At 38.2% G+C, this 17,082-nt stretch overlaps 1 protein-coding gene across 2 annotated transcripts in view; it reads left to right on the top strand.

Annotated features, from left to right (window-relative positions):
- Positions 1 to 17,082, top strand: part of TNNI3K (TNNI3 interacting kinase) — a 423,099-nt gene that overhangs the window by 360,145 nt on the left and 45,872 nt on the right. For both annotated transcript variants that reach the window (XM_058303361.2, XM_058303360.2), the window contains 2 exons: positions 4,782 to 4,841; positions 8,287 to 8,456. In XM_058303361.2, the coding sequence (XP_058159344.1) occupies positions 4,782 to 4,841; positions 8,287 to 8,456 (230 nt within the window). The remainder of the gene's footprint in view (positions 1 to 4,781; positions 4,842 to 8,286; positions 8,457 to 17,082) is intronic.

Below are 17,082 nucleotides of genomic sequence, written 5' to 3'. Positions count from 1 at the left end.
TCTATCATTTGCTCAATGAGTATTTGTTAAGCACTTTCTTCATACCCAGTATTGCCCAAGGCACTCGTGATAGAGCAGCGAACAAAAACAAAAACAAATTCCTCCCCTCAAGGAGAGCATATTCTATGAAAGAAGATTAACTATAAACAAATATTAAAATATATATTAAGTCACCTGGTGATAAGTGCTATGGAATAAATAAAGCAATAAAGGAACTAGATAACAATAGCCTGGGGACTTTAAACATGGTAGTCAAGGCAAACTTCTCTGGAAAAGTAACATTTGAACAAAGACCTGGAAAAAGAAAAATGCTGGTCAGTCCAGGTGGAAAGAAGAGCAATGCACAGGTCCTGAGTTATGGTGTGCTCGGCATGTGAAAAAAGCATGAGAAGGTCAGAAACCAATGAGCAGGAGGAGGAGACAGTCAGAGAAAAGCAGGGACAAGTTTGCATGTCCCTGCTTGCAAATGAATGCAAGGATGTTGATTTTTTTTAATCCAAATAAGATGAAAAGTTATTGGAAGTTTTTAGAGTGGGATTACTTGACCTGAAGTACATTTTTAAATGATACTTTGGCTACTGTGTTGGGAATATACTGTAAGTAGGCAAGAAGCAGAAGCAGCAAAATTAATTAGAAGGCAATTATAATAATACAAGCAAGAGATAATAGTGACTTGTACAAGGATGTGAGATAATCAGATCCTAGATAATTTTTTATTATAACAATGCAAATTAATTTAACAAATTCGAGCACAAGAAACCTGTCAGGTGCACTGGATTGTGGTAGGTATACAGAAGTAAATAGGAGTTGGCCCTGAAGAGTTCAGAGGATCTCTGTAGAAAAGAATGAGAGATAATTCCAGTCTAAGAAAACAGTAAGAATAATGGTCTGCATTGGGCAGCAGATCCAGTCTCAGTTCATTCTTTTTTTAAAAAATATTTATTTATTTATTTATTTCTCTCCCCTTCTCCCCCCACCCCAGTTGTCTGTTCTCTGTTTCTATTTGCTGCGTCTTCTTTGTCCACTTCTGTTGTCAGCAGCACGGGAATCTGTTTCTTTTTGTTGTTGTTGTTGTTGCGTCATCTTGTGTCAGCTCTCCGTGTGTGCGGCACCATTCCCGGGCAGGCTGCACTTCCTTTCACACTGGGCGGCTCTCCTCATAGGGCACACTCCTTGCACATGGGGCTCCCCTACGCGGGGACACCCCTGCGTGGCAGGGCACTCCTTGCGCGTATCAGCACTGTGCATGGGCCAGCTCCACACGGGTCAAGTAGGCCCGGGGTTTGAACCTCGGACCTCCCATGTGGTAAACGGGCGCTCTAACCACTGGGCCAAGTCCGCTGCCCTCAGTTCATTCTTTTAGGCTTAGCTGGTTTGTGTAGAGTCTGCCCTGTGCATGTGTGGTTCAGGGCTCAGCCAGATTTAGGCAGAGCCTTTATACAGAGGCTGGAACTCCCTCTCTCAGACTCCCTTCCTTCCAGAATCGCTTCTCACTTTCTGGGGCCGCAGTACAGTAAGCAGGATTCCTGCCAACTGGTGCGCATGCTGTGCTCAATCTCCTCCCCTTGAGTATGGGCAGAATCTGTGAATATGATGCTAAGTCACTACCATCATCATCATCATCACATTATATGGTTAAAAGAAGATTATCCTTGGAGGGCCTAGCCTAATCAGGCGAGCCTTTTAAAAGCAGTGCTTTCTCTGGCTAGTGGCAGAGAAAGAAGTCTGAGAAACATGTTCTTACTGGCCTGGAAGAAAGCAAACAACCACGTTGGGAATTGCCTTTGGGGACCATGTGGCAAGGAACCCATTTTGGGACTCCCAGCCCATGGAAACTGTGATATATAAATAGGTGTTGTTTTAAGCCAGTAAATTTTTGGTAATTTGTTACATAATGAAAGAAGGTTAATGTACTCTGGTTGCCCTCAAATTTTGTCCCTTGGTTTTTCAAGCCAACAAACTTGCAAGCTTTCCATTAGAATTTTAGTCCTTCACTTAAGCGCAACAGCTGTAAATGCTCTGAGGCTAAATGCTGTAAAAATTGGAAACTTACCCCTTTGTCCTTCCTCTCTTCCAAGTCTTCACTGCCCTCCAGGATCTACCTGCTTTTCTCTATTTCCAGTGCCTTTGGATAGCTGTCTTTTACATTTTGTCCAGAGTTTATGGTTGTTATCTCTGAGAGGGTTGATCCAATGTAATCTACCTGGCCATTCAGAATCTGGATCCATTTTACCAGTAGAAACAGTTTGATTTGCTTGCATTGATGTAAGAGTACGACAAATAGCGATGTCAAAATCATCACACGGTTTTTTTGACTCTGTGAGCGGAAGAATGGAGTTGCCATTTACTGAAATAGGGAAGTCTATTAACGTAAGCAATTGCATATATCAGTTTGGAGTTCAGGGAGAATACTGGGCTTAAGGTATAAATTTTCAGTGAGAAAGTGGTAACCTCCAAATCATCTGAAGAATGTTTCAAAGACAAAGGAATGATTACTTGTATTTAGTCCTATGTCAAGTGAAATGAGCAATGAGGAGATCTTTGAATCCTTGAGAAGAATAATTATAGCAGTGTTATAGAAGAAAGCCCGATGGGATGGGAGTGGAGAGCAAATGGAAGAAGTGGAATTGGAGGGAGCAGATTTAGAGCAATTTTACTGTAAAGGGGAACAGAAAAATGGGGTAGTAACTTAAGGAAGAAGAATAAAGAGTACTATTTTGGTCTAGTTTGTTGTTTGTTTTTAAGATGGGAGAATTTATGGCATGTTTGCATGCTGATGGGAATTATCTAATAGACAGAAACATTTATGATGCAAAAAATAGAAGGGAGAATTATTATTGGAGCAATGTTCTTGAGTAGATTGGAGGGGATGAGGTATAGCACGAAAGTGAATAAGTTGGCCTTAGATAAAATCAGGAAAAGTCCATCCATACAAAGAGGAAGGAAGGCAGGTTATGTGGTTTAGACCACGGTATGGGTCAATGTAGTAGTAAAGGGAGAGGTTTGAGGAAAGAGAAGAAGGTGCAAAATAGCCATCTGAAGTATGAGAGAGTGACTGAGTTAGAAATAAGGAATAGAATTTCTAGACAATACTGAGGGCCCACCTGAGGTCAGAGGATCATGATTTTGAAGTGAGACCAACCAGGTAAGAGGGATTTTTTGGTTGAAATTTTTCCAGGAGAGTACAAATTTAAGACAGGATAAGCGAATTGAGGCTGGATGGACGGGAGTGTGATTTTGACTGCCAGTGAGATCTAAGCTGGGGGAAGTGAGCATACACACAGAATAGGGAAGATGATGCTGGAGAGAGAGAACATCAGAAAAGAAACATGGTTTCTAAGGCTGAGTGAGGCATACACATGGAGCTCCTTGTACTATTTATTCTCTTCTGCCTTAGGGCATATTTGAAAATATTCATAATAAAAGTTGTTTTTAAGTCCATCAGCGTCTCTAAGATTTAGAGACTCCAGAAGTCTCTAAGATTGTTGGATTCAAGGTTCTAGTGGGAGTGAGCTAGAAAGAAAGGAGAGTGGTCTGGTGGAAATTGAGAGCTTGGAAATTGCTTCAGGCACTTGGGTAACAGGGCCTTGTGTATAACCACGTGGCTAAGTAACTAAGCAAAGGAGAAGGACAAAGATTATTGCGGAGGACAGATGAAGGACCTGAGAGGCCAGGTTTTTGCAGATGCATGGATAATAAAAGCCTAAGAGCAGTGCTGGAGCATAGGACAGTGAGCTAATTAGTACCTTCAAAGAAGGAGGGTGAGTGACTCTGTGAACAGCCTGAGAAGCTCGTGGTTTTAGAGGAGGAACCATTTGGAAGTAACAATGACAGACTGAAAGACACAGACCTTCTTCACCAAGTTCACCTCCACCAACCTAGAGGTAAAAGGAGTAGTGTGGGAGAGAAAATAGCATCAACTTGAGAGGCTCTGAGGAGGTATTAGGGGGAAATTATTCTACTAAGAATCTAAACTAGTTGGTTTCTGTTTCAAATTTTAAATTAGGCTCTCCACTACCTGTCAGTGAAAATTTCAGAGAGGAAAGGTTATATAATCCTTAGCATTTGACAAAGGAGGTATAAAGTTTCGTCAAAAGAGTCATTTTCTAAAATTCCAAGAAATTTTCCCATAAATCCATAATCACTTGTTAATATTCCCTGACAACTAGAAGAACAAAGCTTAGAATGTAAGCAGAATGCAATAAATGTTTGTTTAAACAAACTATTCTGACAGGGAGGCTCATAATGGACAATATCTTTAATGGCAATTTTGAAGATAAAAAAGCTTATCTTAAACCCTGAAATAGGGCACAGTCAGGAGATTTCTATCTTGATCTTAGTTTTGAATCTGAGATGATCTTTTCAAGAGTGAAGTTAATTATAAAATTAGTTTTAGCCACTCTTTTCCTACAGACATATTGTGTAGTATATTATGAGGCACCGAGATAGTTAATAGTATTCACTTTTATTCTTTCATTTTGAGGAGGAACAGCTGCCATTTAAAAACATGCAAAGCTAATTAAAGCTTTTGCCCTATTTCATTATCTGAATGTAGTTGTGAATTCGGACTTAAAACTCTTATCAGAGAGAGACTCAAAATTCATCTATGAACAGCAAATGAACATTCAATTAACACTTCAATACAAGAGTATTTTAAATAAAAATATACTTTATTGTTAATCTCGGTCTTTACAAATGCAAATAGTCACATTTTAAAATCCAAAGAGAGTTGCTGTCCTTTTATTTTTAGGAAAAAATAAATGTCTTTCCTTTATTTATAGGGAAGGCCTGAATTTTCTGAAGTTGTTACAAAGTTAGAAGAGTGTCTCTGCAACATTGAGGTAAGAACCTGAGCTTCTGAAATATGTCCATTAAAAAACCCTGAATATACAAAGGTTTGGGGGCATGTAGGAAAGATGGTTCTTGTGGAAAGAAAGTAAGTGTAAGGCTGTAACTCCATTCATATTTGCCCTTCATTAAGCTCCTAGCACAGGGCAGAGTTAGCTACATCTACAGGAGCAAAGACAAATTCAGAGTGAATGTGAACCTTTACTACAAATAATCAGGTAGGCAAATGGACAGTCATGCCCAGATTTTAAAAATGATATATAAAAACAATAGTATAGCAACTGTATTAGAAGGTAATTGTCAGTTGTTTTCTACAGAAAAGTCTCTACATACATTGAAACTTAAGCTACTGCACACTTATATTATACTTAAGCAATTGCCCACTTATATTCAATAAGAAAGAGAAATATCATTACTAATATAGTGCATAAATGAATTGGGAGGCATGGCTTTCACACCACACATATGTTTCATAAAGTGATATATGTTGGTAATCAGGCTAATGGAATTTTCTTCTCTTAATATCAAGGAGCTGTTTGCTTTAATTTTCTCTATAATTGCTTTAATTTGCTATACACCTGGTTAGGAGATAGCATTTGAAAACAGGCAAGGAATAAAAACATGAGAACCGATTCAAAAATAATATATTCCCAAATGCATATGAGTGCTACAGGAGGAAGGAGATGGGAATTGCACATGTAGGCTCACATATACATCTGCATGGGAAAGAGTAAATTGGGGGGGAGGGGGAGGAGGGAACGGACTGCATCGACCTGGGATTGCTGGGATTGCACAACCTAATCCAAAAGTGGACCATGGGAACTTTCCTTTCCTTAAAAAATCTGAATTAAGAGTCACTGGAACCTAGGCTATTGGAAAAGTGTCCCAGGTCTGTTACTGAGAGTTCCTGTGAATGGCTCTGTCTCATGACTCCACCGGAATCTCTAAGAAGGAAGCCTTTTGTGCAGAAGAAAGCTTCAATCTTTAGACACAAAATTTAATTTCCCGTCTCTTTTGTCCTAAAATTAATGAAAGTGGAGAGACAGTGTAAATTTGAGGGGACTTCAGTAGCACCTATCTTAATAGGAACATCTGACACAGGTCTTGGGTGTTGAGAGGAGCTTGAGCCTCTGTAGCCTCTCACTTTGAACCTTTGTACTGGTGCTCAACACTAGCCTGGGGGTAAATCCTGTTAGATAAAGGGTTGCTGGGCAGGATTGCAGCTGATTTACGGACCTGTGTTTGCCTGAAGGGGCTTGATTTGTGCAATTCCCTAAGGCTCTATTCTCTCTCCTCTTCAACTTTATATTATGTGACTTTTGCCAGCAGTAAGAGGACACTTCTCAGTACATTTGCAGATATAAAGTTAAGAGGGACAACAAATATTTGATAAGTAGTATTCTACCTATCTTGGAGGATGAAGTGATAGGACATGTTTAACAAAGAAGGACTTTAATAGGAATAAATATAATGCCTGCACCATGACCAAGGAAACAGTGGTGGAAGTATCAAATGGTAGAGACCTGGTTTAGGAACACTGTGATTATTAATGGATAATAAGCTCAGTGTGAATTAGAAAATGAAGTGACTGGCAAAAACTAAGGTTGCTACAAAATAAAGGATGTGATCATTCCTATCTGTTCTGAGATGGCCAAACAAAATAGTGCTCAGTTGTGTCTCAGATACTTTCAAAGTGAAAATTAAAAAATGGAACACACATATTAAGGAAAAGAGATCAGAATGGTGATAGGTTGAAAACCAGGCCATATGAGAACAAATTAGAGAACTAAGGATGCTTATTCCAAAGAGGAGAAAGAAATTTATGGGAAACAGGAGTAGCTCAGTGGTTGAGTGCCTGCTTCCCATGTACAAGGTACCGGGTTCAATCCCCAGTACCTCCTAGAAAAAAAAAGAGAGAGAGAGAATTAGGGTGAATCCAACACCTCTTTCCAGATATCTGAAGAACTATCATGTGGCAAAGGGATTGGACTTGTTCTCTATGGGCCAATGAATGGAAATGAGGTGCTATAGATTGAGTTTATTTGAGGAAGAACTTTCTAATGGTCACAGCTATCCTAAGATAAATAAGCAAATTCTTGAAACAATGAATTCCCTGCCACTGGAGCTGACTTGAAAAGGATGCCACAGAAATACTAGTTTGACTCCTTTCTACAACTGGCATTATGTCATTCTAGGAGGTCTAATTAGCCATGTCCTGGCTACTATAAAGAGCCTAGAAATCTGTATAAATTCTTCTATATGTCCCTATCAAACTGATGTCTACTGTCAACATATCTAATGAAATTCTTATATCAAAAACATTAACGGGGAAGCAGATGTGGCTCAAGCAATTGGGCTCCCATCTACCATATAGAAGGTCCAGGGTTTGTTACCCAGGGCCTCCTGATGAAAGCAAGCTGGACTGTGTGATGAGCTGGCCCATGCAGAGGGCTGTCCCATGCAGGAGTGCTAGCCCATGCGGAAAGCTGGCACAGCACGATGACACAACAAAAAGAGACACAGAGGAGAGATAACAAGAGACACAGCAGACCATGGAGCTGAGGTGGCACTAGAGAATGATCACCTCTCTTCCACTCTGGAAGGTCCCAGGATTGGTTCCCAGAACCGCCTAATGAGAATACAAGCAGACACAAGAGAACATACAGCAAATGGACACAGACAGCAGACAATGGAAGGAGGGGGGAGATATAAATAAATACATTAAAAAAATGTTCTTATTTGAATTTATGTAGAATGATAAAGAGTATATAAGTAGCAAAGTTGTCAAAAAATGCAATGAAAGCTACTCTTCTATTTTTCCTCTTCTCTTTCTCCTTTTCTTCCCAAAGTCTTCTATTTTTCTAAGTATTTTTAAACTATTTGTAACAATTTTATCTTTCTCAACAACTCTATCTAGTCCCCTCAGATGCCATGCATTAAGGCATATTTCATTTGACAAAATGGTTGTATTCTTGGAAAAGTATGTAAATCCATTGTATGCAAGATTTATATACATAAAATGTATATATATATATTCACATAATATATTAATATATTCACATAAACGGAATAATTTTAAGTAACATTTTAAAGGAATTCTGTCATGGATCTTATTACCATAGTGAAGAATATGAAGAAGTTATTGATCATTGAATAATAATCTATTTCATGAACTTGATTTATGCCTACTGTGCTTTCTAAAAGATGAGCACAAGTTTCAATGGGCCAGCTCTCACCACAGAACCAGGTCAAAAAGTAAATTAAGCTAGCCAGCTGTTGCCATCAGAGATTGAAAGGGAAAGCTAGAAGCAAACCAAGATTAATTGAAATTAAAATATGAGGACTCCTAGAATAGAAAGGCAAAATAGGTCCAAATTTTATTCTGTCTTTAAGCCTGTGACTTTATTAAAAAATTAAAGCGGCTCCTCCTTCTCTCAGCTGATGTCTCCTGCATCAAGTAACAGCAGCGGTTCTCTCTCACCTTCCTCTTCTTCTGATTGCCTTGTGAGCCGGGGAGGCCCTGGCCGGAGCCATGTGGCCGCTTTACGGAGTCGCTTTGAATTGGAATATGCTCTGAATGCAAGGTCCTATGCTGCCTGGTCCCAAAGGTTAGTAACAGCCTATGCAACAGCCTCACACTAAAGCCAGCTTGCAGAACCTCGGCAAGAGAGGCACCCAATTTCATTACTATCAAGAGGATTGACCACGCCTCTGGCAAACTTTCAAAGAGGAGTTTTGAGCTCATTTTCCTTATAACATTTTAATCAATTAAACATGTTCTCTGTAAGTTTAGGTTCTTTTAGTTGCAAATAACAGTAATTAATTCTAGTTTAAGGAAGAAACCTCTAACTTAAAAAACAGAAAGGAATTTTTTTAAAGGATTCTAGGGTTATCTTATGGAATCCAAGGAGGAATCCCTTGTGTGGAAACCAGGGAGTAGTTCTGAGGATCTAAGTTCAGGGTTGTTCCATGCAACTACTGTCATTTAATACCCCAGCACCCAGTGGACAGTTTTTTTGTCTCCCAGTTGAGATGTCAGTTTTAAGGAGCGATATATCAGTCATCTGTCACCACAATTTCTCTGCATAATAAACCACCCCAAAGCTCTGAGATATACAAGCATAAGCATTTGTCTCTTGTTCCTGTGTCTGTGGGTTAACCAAAGTTTGACCGATGTTGCCAGGCTTTGACTGGGCTTGACTCTTAGTTGCAGGTTGTGTCCAGGTCTGCTCTACCTGTCTCACCATCCTTGGACAGGCAGCTACCTGAGTCATATTCTTCTTATGGACAAAGCCTAGGAGTTCAAGAGGACAACCCCAACTTCAATTGCATGTTTAAAACCTTTGCTCAGGTTGCATCCTCTGACATTCCCTTGGCAAGTCACATAGTTGAGTTCAACATCAATAGGGAGAGAAAATATACTCTGTCTCTGGTGGAGAAACCATAAATTCACATGGCTAAGGATATAAATAGAAGACAGGTAAGGAATTGGGGGAAATTGTAGACTACCATGAAAGAGAATAGAGTTAGCCCTGTCTGGTCTAAGCAGATGGAGTTGGGGTGGAGTTGGGGTCATATTTTCATTAATATAAACATGGCTACAGAAACCCCTGTTGTGAATAGAAAGCAGAGAAGGCAATCACTATGAGCTTGAAAATGCTAACCCAACTCAAAACAAAACAAGACTGCTTAAATTATCCCTCCTTCTGCATGAGCCCTGAGCATTTGCACAATGGCCCAGTGATACATGTGCATGTACAAGCCCATTATCGTACCTATGCGTATGCCCTCACTCACATGCTCCATCATCAGAAAAAATGTTCTTTAATATCTTGCCGGTGGGCAAAAGATTATCTGTGTTAGCAAGGATCCTATACCATCTACAAAGTGCTACTATTGCACTTTTAGCCATACTTATTATATTCTTGGTCTGACAAAAGAGTTGCAGCTGCGGCTATGAATAGATGGGAATCTGAAGCATGAAGCCTTTAATCTATGAAATGTCATTAAGTTAAGTATCGTCAGGTTTGGTGGATAATGACGCAAACTGGACACAATTCTTTATTGGATTCCAGTCTCTTACATATAATTTCACAAGAGGTCCAGAGGCCAAGATTAGATTACATGCAGTTACCTCATTGTCTTCTACTTCCATCTGCTCTTCTTATTCCTCCCTTTTTAAATATTTTTCATTAGAGGAGCTGTTTACAGAAAAATCATTTATGAGATATGGAGCTCCCATATACCACTCTATTATTAACACCTTTCATTAGGGCGGTACATTTGTTATAATTAATGGAAGAATATTTTCATAATTGTACTACTAACTATATCCATTGTTTATAATATGGTTCACTCTTTGTGTTGAACAGTCTTACGGGCTTTTAAAAAAATTATTCTAGTAAAATAAGTACAACCTAAAATTTTCCTTTTTAATCACATTCAAATATATTTCAGTGGTGTTGATACCAAATGCTGTGCTACCATCACTACCATTGATTACCAAAACATTTTGATCAATACAAACAGAAACTGTACAATTTAAGCATTAACTCCCTATTCTCATCCCTACCCAGCCCTGGTAACCTGTATTCTAGTTTCTGACTATGAATTTACTTATTTGAATTATTTTGTATCAGTGATATCATGCAATATTTGTCCTTTGGTGTCTGGCTTATTTCATTCATTATGATGTCCATGTTGTCACATGTATCAGAACTTCATTCCTTTTTACAGATGAATAATATTCCATTGTGTGTATATTTATCTATGTGTATGTGTATATCACAAATTTTTTTATCCATTCATCTGTTGACGAACACTTGGGTTGCTTCCATCTTTTGACAACTGTGAATAAGGTCATTATGAATATTGGCGTGCATATATGTATTCAAGTCCTGCTTTCAATTCTTATGGGTATATACCTAGAAGTAGGGTTGCCAGATCGAATGGTAATTCTATATTTAACTTTCCAAGAAACTGCCAAGCTCTTCCACAGCAGCTGCTCCATTTTATATTCCCACCAACAATGATTGAGTGTTTCTATTTCCCCACATCCTCTCTTAACACCTCATTGTCTTCTGCTTCCATCTACTCCTTTTAATTCTCCCTGTTTGGTTTTTAAGATTAATTCTCCAGTCATAATTTGAGATTTCCAAAGCACACAGTCATCTTTGGCTTGTCCACTGAAAGCAGAGGAGAGGAAGAGCATGAGCTGTGGAATCAGAAAGATTTGACTTTGAATCTCAGCTTGCCATTTGCCAGCTCAAGGGCCTTGGTCAAGTTATTTGAGTATCATATATATATAATACAGCCAATAACACCAGCACTTAACATTGCTGAAAGGAGAAGCACCACTGTCACAGGAGTGACAGTGATTGATTGAGAGATGACAGCAGGCTTAAGCAAAGGATACAAATTCCCATTATGTAGGTAAGTCACAGAACTTAAGATACATAGAAAGCTACACAGGATAGCAGGCACAGCAGGTTCCAGTGGGTGAGTTGGGGGAGGGGGAAAGGAATGCTGCTTCCATAGCTTCCAAGAACCCAAAGAGGAACACCACTGCTAATAAAATTGCCCAGATTGAGTGGGAAAATGCAATTTGGTGTTTAGAGATACTCCCTTTGAAGTTCTCATAAGGGTTGCCATACATTCCCGTCCTTCTCTACTGTTACACGGACTCTGAGAAACATCTGCCTACCTTCTAAGTGCAAGTTTCTTTTCACGATGTAGCACATCCCTGATTAGTTGCTGTAAAGATGAATTGATTTGTGATGTATATATCTTCAAAAAAATACAATTTACAAAAATAATGTGGTGGGGGGTGGGGAGTGGGTTATATGGGAACCTCTTATGCTTTTTGATTTTTTATGTTTTTTAATGAAACATTCCTTGAGATCTATTAACTTTAATTTAAAAAAATACTGCATAGAAAAAAAAAAGATGAATTGAAAGTCATTTTGCTAGGTGAATCATCCCCCTAGCAAATCCAACCTCTGGAATGCTTGAAATCAACTGGAGGGATAGGCAACACACTTAGCTAAGCTGTAAGATGCATCAAGACAGGAATCATGGAAAGATAAGTGAAAGCAGAAGAATCATGTTCATTTTAATCATTACTGCACCCATAGTGTCTAGCAGTGGGCATAAATATTTGTTCGGTAGATAAAGAATTGGCTAAATTGGCACAATAAATGGCAGTTATTATTAATCTGGAGCATAATTATTGTACAGACTTTAATTATTTTTCTATTCCTTTAAGTTGCTACCATTACTGAGTGTCTGCTACACACAGGGCACTATTTTAGACACTTTGAATAATCATCATGTAAAGCCTTAGGAAGCACATTTTCCAATTTTTATACATGAAGACATTAGACTCAGAAAGGGCAAGCAACTTTCCCAAGCTTATAGAGAGCAAGCAGGTGGCAGAGCTGGATTTCTGTTTTCTGAGTTTTTCTGGCACAAGAGGTTGCACATTCCAGAAGCTTGATATATTTGGCCAATACTTGTTTTTACTGGACTTCTTCCAGTTTCTTCTGGAAGTTAGTTAGGGGAATAATTCAGCCACTCTTCCCAAGCCTGCCTTTTCAGCTTGCAGTACATGAAAGGAAGAGGTAGTGAGGAAAACAATCAATAGGTTCTTAAAGTCAAAGAGCCTAAGGATACAAGAAATGGTGGACTAAGTCCAGCAGAGCCATGAATTTAACAGCTTACAAGACAATTGTTCTCAACCTTGGCTGTATGTTAGAATCATGTGGGGAGCTTTTACAAGCCTCATACCTAGGACCAATTAAGCCAAAATCCATTGGGAGTAGGACCCAAGAATCCAATGTTTATTTTCCCATGTAATTCCAATAGGCATACAAGTTTGAGAAGGATGCTTTAAAAGAATAGTACAATGCCAACCCGCCAGCCTTTCTGTGGGAAGGGATGCAGCTGATGAGATAAATATTAAAAGAAAGAAAAGTGAACATGTACTTGAAAGAAACAGCAACTGTGACCAAAGGAGAGAGATACTTTAAAAGCTCATTAATTACCTGCATCATATCTCTCAAAAGTTATTGCAATGTACTAGTAACCTATGATCTACAGAGCATCCTAACAAACTCATTAAAGTTACACAGTTTAATTGCATGACTTTTAGCCTGGCCTCATGTTTTGAAAAATGGGTACAATAGTTAACCTGCAATCTCTACTAATGTATGTTCCCAATTCTGGATGTGGGAACCCTCAGCAGTGACTTGGAAGTGGTGTGTTTATTTTTTTAATTTACCTTTAGGTGGAGTTTTGTAATATTTAACTTGATGCATTTATTTGTGGGTTGTTTGTTTGCATATTTGTTTCTAAGGATAATTATTTTTCTTCATAAAATAAATTTCAAGGTCAGTATGTGGGCCTGATATTTTCTCCACAGGTAATAGTAATTCACTAATTCCTACTGGGACCACAAATTGAAAAAATCTGAAGTATAGAGATCAAGGAACACACTCCTGAAGTTCTGTCTCTCTTAAAATATGTTGGTCTCTAATTATATTTGGAAAACTAAGCATGAGGCACTTGCTCCTTCCACAGGATCTGAAATCTCCCATCTTGAACATGGATCACATCATGTAAATTTAGAAATGACAAAGTGATACACAACCTTTCAGATGTAAAACCCAATAGTGTTTGTGTGGGGTTGGGCTCTGAGAATAGAACACTATGACCTAGTTAGCCATCCAGGAGAAGAAAATCAGAGATCCAGGATTGGATCTTTAAAACAGAGACACGTGGAATTAATTTTTCACATTACAAAAGGATCCATCAAAGGATTCCTTTAAATAGAGAGCTCGACCACTATACATAGAATGCAATTCAACTTATGAAAGTTGAAAATAACATAAATTTGTAATTTATTCATAGCTTTTCCAGAATACAACAATTGTGCCAGACATTAGCACCATGAGGTTGATATTTCTAGGAAGAAAGAATAAAGGAGAATAGTAAGGGGAGCGGATGTCTCAGGCAGTTGGGCTCCCATCTACCATATGGAGGGTCCAGGGTTCGATGCTCAGGGCCTCCTGGTGAAGGCAAGCTGGGTATGCTATCCCATGCAGCAGTACCACCCCACGCAGGTGTGCCAGATGATGCAGAGAGCTGGCACAGCAAGATAACACAATGAGAGATACAAAGGAGAGACGATGAGAAGACATAGCAGAACAGGGAGCTGAGGTGGCACAAGAGAAAGATTGCCTTTCTCCCACTCCGGAAGGTCCCAGATCAGTTCTCGGAGCTGCCTAATGAGAATAAAAGCTGACACAGAAGAACACACAGTGAATGAACACAGAGAGCAGACAATGGGGATGTGATGGGGAGAAATAAATAAATAAAACAAATCCTTTAAAAAAGAGAGGGAATAGTAAGAGGATCATGTCCATTTGCTGTTTTGGAGCCTCACATTTTGCAAGTAACAGCAGCTGTCTCCTCGCTGCAAGTCAAAAACTCCCCTCTCTAAGCTCTCTCTCCTAAATACTTGTGGCACCAAAACTGCCCTCACATTCCTCAGGTGTTCCCTCTTCTCCCAATTCTTTCCTCATCCCCGACTTCTTTACCTTGCTACCTTGTGTCCAAATGCCACAATAAGCATTTTTTACACAGTGCTCCTAACCACCTTAAATCCCTCACACTTGCTTCTGTCTCTTACCCATTTCTCTCCTCTCCATGCTTTGACTGCATACAATCCTATGGCTCCAACCCATACACACGCGCATGCGCGCACGCAAACACAGTCGATTCCCAGTCCATACATCCAAACTTGACCCTCTGCTTTTACAAAATCTTTAATTTCATTCCTGTCTCAGCTTCTCCCTGTCCCAGCTCCACCCCTCCACTATCAGCATAATCTTCCTTATGTCAAGCTACAATTATATCATCACCTTGCTGATAAGCCTTCTGGGATTCTCTGTTACCTCTAAAATTAAGTGACGCTATTTCATCCTTAATCCAAAGCCATTAACAATACACATTTCCAGTTTCAAATACCATCATTGAATATCATATGTTCCAGGGGTTCTGAACTGAGAGTGGTATTGCCCCACTCCTCTCCGTAAATGCATTCCAGGGTTTGGAAATGCATGAGGCAAATTTGGGTATTTACAATGCCTAGAGAGGGTAACTACAATTTTAGTGAGCTGGAGTCAGAATGCTGAACTTCCTGCAATGTTTTGGACCACCTATAACATGAAGAATTATGGTACACAAAATGACATACCTAGTGATGCACACTATACACAAATTAGAAGTCCCCCTATTTCCCATACATACCCTATGTTTACCCTGTTGTCAACCTATACTATATCCAGACTATATTTTAACCTTAAAGTCCCCGCTCCAATCTTGTCAAAATAACAATCAGTCTTCAGTAACTATCTCAATCAACTTAAATACTATGTCATCAGGAAACTTTGTCTGGGGTTATCCCAACTTCACCTCTGCCTCACCAAAAGCCACAGCATTTTGTGCCACTTTATGCACTTACTGTATTCCATGTTTTATTATAATTATGTCTTATCTTCTATTGGCAGATAAATACTTTAAAGACAGAAAATGCCTTCTCTTTTGTTTTTGCTCAAATGACTACATCTCATATATGATATAACTGTCTTTGGTAAATATAAAATACTTTTAATTATAATAAATTAGGGTGATCATTCACTGGTCCATATACAGCATGCTTTATATTTCTGCATTTTAAGTGAGTGAAACTCTGGGAATCAGAGTTTTTTACCCCCATATCCCTGTCAAGTTTAAATCTGTGCTTGTCCAAAAATTATGAGCCATTGACTATTAAGACTTCTTTCGACACCTCCATAATTAAAACATTAAATGTCCACCTATTTCTTTTTAATAGACAAGTGGGTAAAACAAAAGATATCTGAAATATGTGAGAAGAGATTAATGCATTCATTTCTTTGTCTTTAAAAAGTAGAGTTTTCTTTGAGTTGAGATAGTTAATGGTTTCAATAAAGAGGCAGGATGATGAAGATGTAGTCAGGTAGAAAGGAAACAGGACAAACAAACATGAAATAATGATGGTGAACTTCCTTTTCTTTCCTACCTTATTTCCTTACCTCCTAAAAAGAACAGATGCACTTTTCCCAACTGATCAGTGATAGTAGTTATTCATATATAAAGGATCTGTAGATCTTTTCAGATAAATGTGTTTTCAGTCTTCTCTATTCTGTTCAATTGATCCATGTGTCTATCCTTATGTCAATAGAACCTCATTTTAATTAGTGTAGCATTATTAAAATTCTGATATCTCTTAGGAGATGTCCCATAGATACTCTTTATTATTCCTGGATTTTTTAGTCTTCTTTTTACATTTTAAAACCAGCTTGACCAAAAGGTTAAAACAATTTCGATTATAGATATTTTAAGTCTATTGATCAAAATGGGGATATTTGAAATCTTTGTGCTATTAAGTCTCCCAACCCGTGAATGTAATGTCATTACATTTATTTATATGTTCTTTAGTATCTTTCTGTAAGGTTCTATAACTTTACTTATGAGGTTTTTATGCACCTTTTTATCATATTGAGTGCTACATTGATTATAATTTCTGAAATAATTTGGATTCATTGCTATTCTGTTACTTTATTCTAATCGGTACATTTTTTTTTTTTTGACCCATCTATTTTTTTTAATAAACTTTATTTTTTAAAACAGCTTGAGATTTACAGAAAAATTGTGAGGATAATACAGAGTTTTCATATATCCAGTATCCAGTTTCCTCTATTATTAACATCTTACATTGTTATAATTGCAATCAATGGACTAAAATTGACAAATTATCAACTAAAGTTCATACATTTTTCAGTTTCCTTAGTTTATACCTATTGTTCTTTTTCTGTTCTGAGCATGAGATTCTTAAAGTAACATCCAGGATGACACAGGAGTATTTGGTAACACTTGGATTTGAAATCAGTCTAACTCCAGAGGCTCAAACTTTTTACCTCCATTGGTTTCAGTGTTACTTTTATTTTTATAATAATAAACCTTATTTTTAGAGAAGTTTTAGATTTACAGAAAAATTACACCAAAAGTATAGGGAATTCCCATATACCCCCCACCCACACACTTAGTTTCTCCTATTATAAACATCTTATATTAGTGTTCTACAATTGTTACAATTAATGAACCAATATTGAAGCATTGCTACTAACCAAGATCTATAGTTTTCTTTCTTCT

Source organism: Dasypus novemcinctus, chromosome 9 (assembly GCF_030445035.2).
Source record: "Dasypus novemcinctus isolate mDasNov1 chromosome 9, mDasNov1.1.hap2, whole genome shotgun sequence".
Classification (NCBI taxonomy): Eukaryota; Metazoa; Chordata; class Mammalia; order Cingulata; family Dasypodidae; genus Dasypus; species Dasypus novemcinctus.
This window is presented reverse-complemented; position numbering and strand designations above follow the sequence as displayed.